General features: G+C 33.4%; 1 protein-coding gene across 1 annotated transcript; it reads left to right on the top strand.

Annotated features, from left to right (window-relative positions):
* Positions 1 to 653: 653 nt before the first annotated feature.
* On the top strand, positions 654 to 7957 carry LOC101266349 (protein disulfide isomerase-like 2-3). The gene is made up of 9 exons (XM_004243460.5): positions 654 to 1057; positions 2180 to 2338; positions 4049 to 4162; positions 4769 to 4926; positions 6018 to 6117; positions 6809 to 6985; positions 7082 to 7227; positions 7354 to 7500; positions 7583 to 7957. The coding sequence occupies exons 1-9, from the start codon at positions 935 to 937 to the stop codon at positions 7755 to 7757; spliced, it is 1299 nt and encodes a 432-aa protein (XP_004243508.1). The 5' UTR covers positions 654 to 934; the 3' UTR covers positions 7758 to 7957.
* The last annotated feature ends 1956 nt before the right edge of the window (positions 7958 to 9913 follow it).

The raw sequence follows: 9913 nt of genomic DNA, 5'->3' as shown, positions 1-9913 counted from the left end.
TCCCTTTAAAATTGAAATTAGAGGCATTTAAAAATCATCAATTTTTATAGTTACAGTTTTTTTTTAATAAAAGAACTTTTATTTTCTACTTAAAATAGTTATATTAAAATTCCTGTTTTTTAATTGTATTTTTAGAGCATATTTAAAAAGTTTTTTAAAAAAGGGAAAATGCACAATATCCCCTCAATTTATGTCCAAAATTCCAGAGATACACTTATATTATATTAAGGTATCTCCTGAACTTATTTTATAAGTAATTTTCTACCTCTTTTCGGCCTACGTGGCACTAGTTTTAAAAGAAAAGTCAACCAGCGTTGGACCCACAAGATAGTGCCACATAAGCAAAAAAGGGATGGAAAATTATTAGTAAAATAAGTTCAAGGGTAATAGGATCTTAGTATAGTATGAGTGTGTTTCTGATATTTTGGGCATAAGTTGAGTACTTGTGAATTATATTTTTTTAAGAAATAGACAAACTAACATATAATACTTTTCAAGAAAATATGTGGGTTCCTTCAATTTTTTAAAAGAGTTAGAAAAATATAAATAATAAATTAAAAAGTGTGACATGACACCCTACTAGAAAAGAAATTATGTATTTTTTTATGTCAAACATATTATAATTCTCAAACAAACAAACATAAGTAATAAGTAATATCGATAGATAATTTTCCAAATATTAGTATCTATGTGCGAAAATTACTCTTCATTTTTCTTTCGCCAATGAGTCCATCCAATTGTTCTGTTGGATCTCTAAAACTAGAATTACATCATAAAGCTGACGTGGAGATCTCTAATTGGTTAATACCACGTAGTCATGGCCACGGCGAGTGAGCAATTGGTGCTTCTCTTTTTTTACTCTTCAGTGTTAACCCTCACCATTAATACTCCATAATTCTCTCCACAGAAACGACGAAGAAAGAAGAAGAAAACAATGGATCGAGCTTCGGTTTTTCCACTTTTCTTGATTGTTCTACACTTTATCGCTACTGCAAATGCACTGTATGGACCTACATCCCCAGTTGTTCAGTTAACTGAATCCAACTTTAAGTCTAAGGTATCATTTTTTTTTTCAATTATCATTCAAGACTCGATTTTTAAAGATTGATTCGGTTTGATTTATGTTGAAGGAAAACCCCATTTGTTTGTATCGATTCATTTTGTTAAAGGGTGTCTATTTATGTGTTTAAATGCGAGATCAGTGTTCGTTTCTGTAATATTTAGGGGGAAAAGATTGAACTGGGGTTTGGTTTGATGTTATTCTTTTTTGCTGTTATTTGGATTTCACTGTTAACTTTCTCCATTACTTATTGAGTATGATTAGTTCAGATTTCGTTCAATATTTTAGGCAGGGGTTTAGGTCCTGACATATTTGGGGTTCCATTTTTTTGTTCCATTTGGTGTTCGGTAAATCAGTACATGTATTGAATTTTCCCATTAATTTAAATTTACGCTACACAGGGAGCTAATTAAAGAGTGAAATGTTTCCTTGCAAGATTTTAGTTTTTTCAATTGAGCTCGAACTCAATCCCTCTAGTTAAGCACATTTTTGGCCTTAAGCCACCGATCTTATTGAGCCGCTTCATGTGTTCTGATGGTATCAAGAAGATAATGCGCTACTTAATTGAAACGGTATTCCTATATGCTAGTGGTAATGATTTATAAACGACCTTGATGCTGCAAAGTTAAACATATTTATGTTTGGGTCATTGACAGACACATAATGAGGGTTCTAGTGATTCTAATTTACTTTCTTTTTAGGACTTATGTAATTTTATCTGGTTGATACTACTTGCCCCTAGAAAGAGCATAGAGGAGTTCAAAAGGTACTGAATAAGGGCCTAAAGATATCAAATAAATTTCCCCCTAAACCAATATTTATTCAAAGGTTAATTATTCCGTATCGTAGTCAATCCATTGAAGATCAGGTGATGAAATTGCAAGTTACTTCGAGTTTTGAAAACATCAATCTGTCTAAGTTTCAACTGTAAACAAACTAAATCAAATAAAAAAAAAGTTGACGTAAAACTAGTACTCCATCTTATATTATCCTACTTTGGGAGTGTTTTACTGCCTTATATTAGTTCTCTATTGCGATCGATGTATTCTTGACGTCTAGCTTTCACTGCAAAGCTGGTTTAAATAGCATTAAAAGAATCTACAACTTTTATAATTGCAGGTGCTAAATTCAAAAGGTATTGTTTTAGTTGAGTTTTTTGCACCTTGGTGTGGTCATTGTCAAGCTCTGACACCCGCATGGGAAAAGGCAGCTACCATATTGAAAGGTGTTGCCACGGTTGCAGCTCTTGACGCTGATGCTCACAAATCCCTGGCGCAGGTATTGTTAGTTAATGTTTTCTTAAACATGCATATCCATGTACTTCCTCGGTTATACTATATTCTGCCTTGTAACCTGAATAAGATCAGACAGGGATATGTGGATGATGAAATGCGATCTTTTAGTGTGATATTTGTTATAGACCAGAGATAACGTGCTGAAAATGGTATGACTCATGATTTATAACGACTGAAAGAACATGTAAAGATGAATTTTTTATCATCTTTCTTTGGAAAATGAAAAAGAAGTCAGATGCATGTTGCCTTGTGTCATTGAAATCATTCAACTAAAAATCACTCATATTAGTTGACGTATCATATTGGTGGGACATAGGTATGACCACTTTGTGCAAATTCTTCACTACACACTAAAATTAACTGTACATACTCACCTGGACGACCGTGGAGGCCTGAAACCAAGACAGACCGGAAATGAGCTTTTTGGCAACAGCTTTTGAGAATAGAAGAGACTAGAGATGGCTGTGATTGACAAGGTCCATACCCCTACCTTTATCAAGCTAGCTTACCAGAGTTAAACCCCCTTATTTGTATGTTTATATTTGGTCGTACCCAGCAGAGACGTACACTTAAACAAATACATATCCATGCCCCAGATTCATGTAACATAGATAGGTGTTGCTCGACTTATGGCCAATCGCTCAGTTTTTGGCTTATAAGCCTTGGAAATTATTTAGGAACTATAATTGAGGCATTTGGTGCAATCTTAACGTGCTAAGGAAGTTCCTCAGATGTATAGAATATGGATGTATATCTAAAGTAAAGGTGAGGAGAAAATTAGCTAAACAATTCTATCCAGCTCACTTAGGTTAAATTTGTCAAACATGCTGCTTTTTTGAAATGTGTAAATCTATAAAATCTTTGGCTGAGCATGGCTAAAGAAATATTGGAACAATCCAAAAAATGAAAGAATAACTCAATTTGTGTGCAGTTGCGATGACCTTATCCTCTTTTATTTTGATTTTCACAAAGGCTACTGAAGCTTCTAGGACTTGGTTTCATGTAGTTCCGATACTTACAAGAGAGAATAATTCTAGACTACTAGGAGGATTGTTAACTAATCTAGAATTGCTCCACACTCTTAACTTATAGTTTCCCTAGTCTGAGTAAGATTCCGATCTAATAAAATATGGGAAGAAGCTGAGTAGTTCAATGAAATTTGGACGACTTGGCTTAGTCTTATTAAAAGGCACTGCCTCATCACTTAAATCAAGGAAGTAAGGTCTTATTGTCATGCACTTTAGAGAAATTTGTGCTTCAAATAATGGTGCAAAAATCGATTCTTATGTGATTGGTCACTCCTTTCAATATAAGCATTGTATTATATTGGATGGCAAGTTATTTTAATTCTCATTACTGTGCGCTTCACTTCAAATAAGCACGTGTCTCACTTCAAGCCCCACGAATCTTGTATTGCACTTTCCGCATATAAAAAACACTGCAGTTTGGTTGGAGTCTTTGGAGTTGGAATTTCTGACCTATTTCTAAACTTAATTTGATCTTCGGACTTATGGCGTTGCTGCTCTCATTTTTCTCATTGTTCTGTGCACGTTTATGCATCTTATCAATTAATTTTCTAAATTTAATGATCCCAAGCATCATCAGAGTATCAATAGGTGGACTTTAGAGCTCTGTTTCACACTTCAGGATAAATTCAGATGTGATAAAATTGACACATGTATTCGTGATTTAGGAATATGGAATCAGAGGATTTCCTACCATCAAGGTGTTTGCACCTGGAAAACCTCCTGTTGATTATCAAGGGGCACGTGAGGCTAAGCCAATTGCCGAATATGCATTGCAGCAGGTACTTATCATTGTTTACACTGTTTGAAAGTCAGTCTTTACTAGGGCTTTCTGCTTTCCAACTTTTGTTTATGTTGAAGGACTTCATCATTATGTCTTTTTTCTGGCTTTTTACAATTTCATCTCCAGCAAAAGCCCTGTATCTTGACTCAATCAAATAATTCTGCCATTCATTTTCTTAATACCTGATATAATGCATTGCTAGATCCAAATAATTTTCTTATTGCCAATGATAATGCATTGCTAGATCCAAATAAATTTCTTATTGCCAACGATAATGTATTGCTAGATCCAAATAATTTTCTTATTGCCTATGATAATGCATTGCTAGATCCAAATCTAGTGGTTAAGATGAATAAATTCCTTATGAACGATGTCTGGGGTTAAGTTAAAAGCATTTAGTTGCATAATTATTTTCTATATACATTACGCATTTGATGGTAGTAAATAATCTATTTAGCTGACAAATTATCCAAATGAGATTTGAGTCATTTTATCGTGCGTGATTGATGTAGTGATGGTCTTGAGCCCTTTTCCATGTTCCCTTTGAATCTTCACGAGTCATGAGAAATCATGAAGGTTTTGATGTCAACTACTTTGCTTACAGATCAAAGCACTGCTGAAGGAGCGGATACACGGAAAAGCAACAGGAGGATCTTCTGAGAGTTCTGAGCCCAGTGCATCAGTAGAGTTGAATTCACGAAATTTTGATGAGAATGTTCTTAAGAGCAAAGATCTCTGGATTGTTGAGTTTTTTGCACCTTGGTAAATTTCAACTTTTACTACTTCTCTTTCTTCATTGTCAGTCCTTAATTTATTTGTACTTGGAAGAGTCTAAGCTCTTTTTTTTTTGGTGTGTGTGTATATATAAGTGTTTCTGCTTTAAGGTATGCTAAATAGATGGGCTACCTTGTGAAATAAACCATCATATGTACGTAAGTAGCATCTAGAACAAAATCTAGAAGGCTTTCTCTCTCGATATATTGATATGCTTTACCCATCTTTCACACGATGATGATCATTTTCACACTGAATTTAAGTATTTCTGACTGTTCCAGTCGAGTATTTGAATTACTCTGAGACTAGTGTTAGTGCGGTGCAGAATGTAGATCTATAAATGACTCTAGGTTGCTATAGTCACTAACCCGAAATTCCATGACACATTAATTAATATATGATTCCGGTTTCTTGGGAAGGAAACTGCAGGACATTGTTTCAAACTGATGTAAATTCCGTTAACTGGGTATTCCAGTTAATTAAGTGTTTTAACTGGTTTGGGCTTGGTAATTCCCTGTTGGAGGTCTCAAGTTCGAAATCCCTTGCCAGCGAAGGCAAGGGGTTTGCCTTCTGGGTCGAGTTCGTCGCACTGGGATTTTCTAGTGCGGGTCCATATGTGGTTTGTGAGCTATTGCATAGGAGTGGGGTTTTTACCCTGTGCGCACCCAAAGGGTAGCGGCTGCGGATTTCCCTTGTCATCAAAAAAGTGTTTTACGCCATTTATAAGAATTTTACTATTCATGAATCTGAGAAAGCAAGTATCATCAGACATTCGAAGCTGATACGAACTATATGGTAGGGAAAGGAACCATCATTAGACATAAGAAGCTGATACGAACTATATGGTAGGGGAACCTCAGTTTCTGTTAAGTTGGAAGGTAGAAGGCTGTTAAGATTTGAGGTGGACTTTTCCGCTAGAGTTTATCCTGCGATGAGTCATACATTTCCTTCTTCGTCCAACTTTTCTTCTTTGCTTTGAACTTTGATGTCAAGATCCTTCTGTGCATTACTTTCTTTTAGATTATATATTGTTTCTATTTTTACTTACTGATGTCTTAAATTTAAATGGCACTTTTAAGGTGTGGGCACTGCAAAAAGCTTGCTCCTGAGTGGAAGAAAGCTGCTAAGAACCTTCAGGGTAAGGTGAAGCTGGGTCACGTAGACTGTGATGCGGAGAAGGTAGGTTTGGACTCTTATGATCAGTTGGCGTCTGTCATCTAATTGAATTATGCGTCTGTCATCTAATTGAATTATAGCTCTTCTTTTTTGTCTTTCAAATAGCAAGAGAATAACAAAGAACATATGAAGGTAGTTTCTGCAGACAAAATTTTGACACTGTTGTATTAGTTTAAAAGCTGCTTGCACCTATGAGCACGAATTATAAAGTGAAACCTCAAAAAAAATGAACATGCCCAATGAAGGAATATATTACCTATACTATCGTTCTTGGTTTTCTGCTTGTTCATATTCTCTGGCCTGCAGTACTCTACCCTGGCAGTTTCTAAACTCTTATGATCGTATATTGCTTTCTGTCTGTCCACGTAATTTCTCCTGTTTTGAATAGGAATATTTGCTTAGCTTGCTTAAAAGTGAAGGCCCGAACTTGCTTGAATTAATAATCATCAAGCCTCAAGTTCTCAGTCGGTCCTACTCTTTTAAAAAGGGAAGAGGGAATAAGCAGGAAATAGAGAGTAACAGTAAGCACACAACAAAATGTTGGGATACACTTAGGTTACCATATGCAATTACATGGAAAATGAAGATGATGTGGCTGTTCTCATCGCTTGATTGACTTTTAAATTAGAGCTCCTTTTTAACTTTTAACAATACCTTATTGTGTGTCTCACTTCTAATTAGGGTATGTTTTCAGTCTTTGATGAGCAGGTACAATGTCCAAGGTTTCCCCACAATTTTGGTATTTGGTGCTGACAAGGAAAGCCCTGTCACATACGAAGGTGCAAGGACAGCTTCAGCCATCGAGTCCTTTGGATTAGAGCAGCTGGAAACAAATGTTGCACCTCCTGAAGTGGTTGAGTTGACTAGTCCAGTAAGCTCACTTTTAATCTTGTGAACTCTTCTTCCTTTCTCTTGCCGCCTATCGTACCTGTTAAAATGACTTTTTTTGATCCATCTCTGTTTGAAGGATGTCATGGAAGAGAAATGCAACTCTGCTGCAATCTGCTTTGTTTCATTCCTGCCGGATATATTAGATTCCAAGGCTGAAGGAAGGAACAAATACCTAGAAATGTTGTTAGCCGTTGCAGAGAAGTTCAAGAGAAATCCCTACAGGCAAGTGCACTCAGCCACACTTGTTGGGCTCTATTCTTCTATAGAAATCTTATCACGTGTAATACAATCACGTGGTCGAAATGTACTTAGATTTGAAGATAACATTAGATTTTGTTAATGTTACAGCTTTGTTTGGGTGGGTGCTGGTAAGCAACCAGATCTTGAAAAGCATGTTGGTGTTGGAGGTTATGGATATCCCGCTATGGTAGCTTTGAATGTTAAAAAGGGAGTATATGCACCTCTTAAGAGTGCATTCCAGCGTCAGCCAATAATGTAAGTAGTTTTCTCCATATAATTTAAAATCCAACATTATTTGGATCTTAACATGAAATTGTTCATTCTGCATATACTACAGAGACTTTGTGAAAGAAGCTGGACTCGGTGGAAAAGGTAATCTTCCATTAGCTGCTACTCCTTCGATTGTAAAGAGTGAACCATGGGATGGAAAAGATGGAGAAATCATCGAAGAAGACGAGTTCTCCCTTGAAGAACTTATGGGTGATGACACACCTAACAAGGATGAGTTATAATTCTTCTACCCTTTCATATAGGGGATTATTATGATGAGCTAGATAGAAACAGTTTTGTGTAACGAGCCGCGTATTACTGTGTTATATGTTGTTAATCATCAGATTGGAATCCCCCTGTTCAAAAGATTTCATTTGTTCCCTGGAACTTTACTTGGATTATTATTACTCTTGGGAATATGCAGAAGTTGCCCTTTCTTCTATGGTTGCCTTGTTTGTTACAGGTTTAGAACATAATATGTATTGCACAGACTATACCACTTTAGAGGTGTGTAAAAGGAGTTTAGTACTTTTTTTTTTTTTTGATACGTAAATAAAAAGTATTAACTTAAAAATATTTTTATATAATCTTGACAAATATTATGGAAGCTGGGGATAGATTAGGGGTGGAGGGGATGGGGCTACTGGGGAATAAAGACGTTTAGGAATTTGCTTTTTCAAGAAAATATTTTGACTAATCGAATATGAGAAAATTATAATACAATTAATTTAACTAAACATATTTCACTATTATATATACAGATTTAATCTCTAGTTTAAAAATGTTACATATAACACCACTTTTTAATAATTATAACATAATTTTTAAAAGTTAAATTAGATATACAATCCTCTAAAATATGATTTTTAATATTTGTCTTAAAAATGTATCTCCTTAATTGTGTGATTTTAACAATTCAAATTACTTCCTCTCTCTTGACACTATCAGCCCGACTCCCTCACGTTATTCAGTGCTTCAGCACATACCATTACCGCCTTCTTCTTCAATCATTTCAATAAATGTTTTGTTTCAAACACATCTATCACTTCCCCTTTCTTCCTCAAGCATCTCAATACATGTTTTGCATGTACTAAACTCTTAATCAATTCTCGATAATCAACATTATATAAATAGGTAAAGTAAGATTCTGTTCAGTTATTTTAAGATATTGTATTGCAACTCTATTTTTATCATGTTAATGTATCTAGTTCGACGCTCTAATTATTTTAAAGTCTGATTTTTGGATTTTTACATTGTTTGAATCTATTAGTTCTCCATATTTTTTAATGGATGAAAATTTTCACCGTCATTAATTTTGTACAACTATTTGTAATTTTTATTTTTTTGAACTAATTATAAGGCAAATACTGTACACTCGTGATTTACCTCAATTCGTACGTTATAGGTATATGCTTACTATGTATCCGAGATACATGTTCTTGGATATAATGTTTGAATTGATACTTGATACATCAGATTTATACTAGATACATATAAAAGATACATGAAATTAAAATTAGATCATATAAATAGATACATGAAATTAATATTAGGTCATGTAAAATAGATACGTGAAATTAATATTAGGTTACATTAATAGATACATGGAATTAATGCTAGAAACTTTTATGATCTATATGAATGTACTTTTATGATAATTGATACTCATGTATCTAGTGTTTAGTTTGTTCCATACATGATATATTTATAATACATCAAATTAATGAATTTATTATTTTAAGAATAATAAAATTAAATTAGTCAAATTAAATGATCAAGATATATATGTTTTTGTCTTTTATTAATATTATTAGTGAAAGTTATTATTTCAACGAATAATAAAATAAAATTAATTAAAACATATCTACCATCCTTGATTTCCGACTTATATTTAGGGATTTGCTTAATTTAAATTTCTAAACTAATATCCATGTATTCTGAAAATGAAAGTTCTCAATAACTCCTTTAATTAAGGAAACCAATTACAATCAATTAATTTAAACAAAAAAAAATACTTATTTAGATTTTAAAATTCAATATATATATATATATATATATATATATATATATATATATATATATATATATATATATATATATATATATATATATATGTTTTGCGGATTTATTTCGATTTTAAAATTAAACAGATATTATTATTATTATTAAATTATTTATAAAAGTTACTAAAAGGATTAAATTTCAAAAAGTATATAAAATTCATAAAAAGATTAAGATGATCATTATGACAATTCTCCTTTAATTAACTATTAAAAGATAGGGTTTATGAACCGATAGTTGAAATGGAATGAAATAAAACGTATCATGAAGCTGCCCTTCTTGAAATCATCGATGTGCATCATATAGAATTTTATGTGTGGTGATATGTTTAGTTTGA

This window comes from Solanum lycopersicum, chromosome 7 (assembly GCF_036512215.1).
Source record: "Solanum lycopersicum chromosome 7, SLM_r2.1".
NCBI lineage: Eukaryota > Viridiplantae > Streptophyta > Magnoliopsida > Solanales > Solanaceae > Solanum > Solanum lycopersicum.
The sequence above is the reverse complement of the archived record's forward strand: the minus strand, read 5'-3'. Positions and strand labels throughout refer to the sequence as shown.

Excerpts from the sequence above, each read along its gene's own strand:
- LOC101266349 (XM_004243460.5), top strand. The coding sequence starts at position 935 with ATGGATCGAGCTTCGGTTTTTCCACTTTTCTTGATTGTTCTACACTTT. Across the intron at positions 1,058-2,179 it reads AATCCAACTTTAAGTCTAAG|GTGCTAAATTCAAAAGGTAT; the intron begins GTATCATTTTTT and ends TTATAATTGCAG. Across the intron at positions 4,163-4,768 it reads CCGAATATGCATTGCAGCAG|ATCAAAGCACTGCTGAAGGA; the intron begins GTACTTATCATT and ends CTTTGCTTACAG.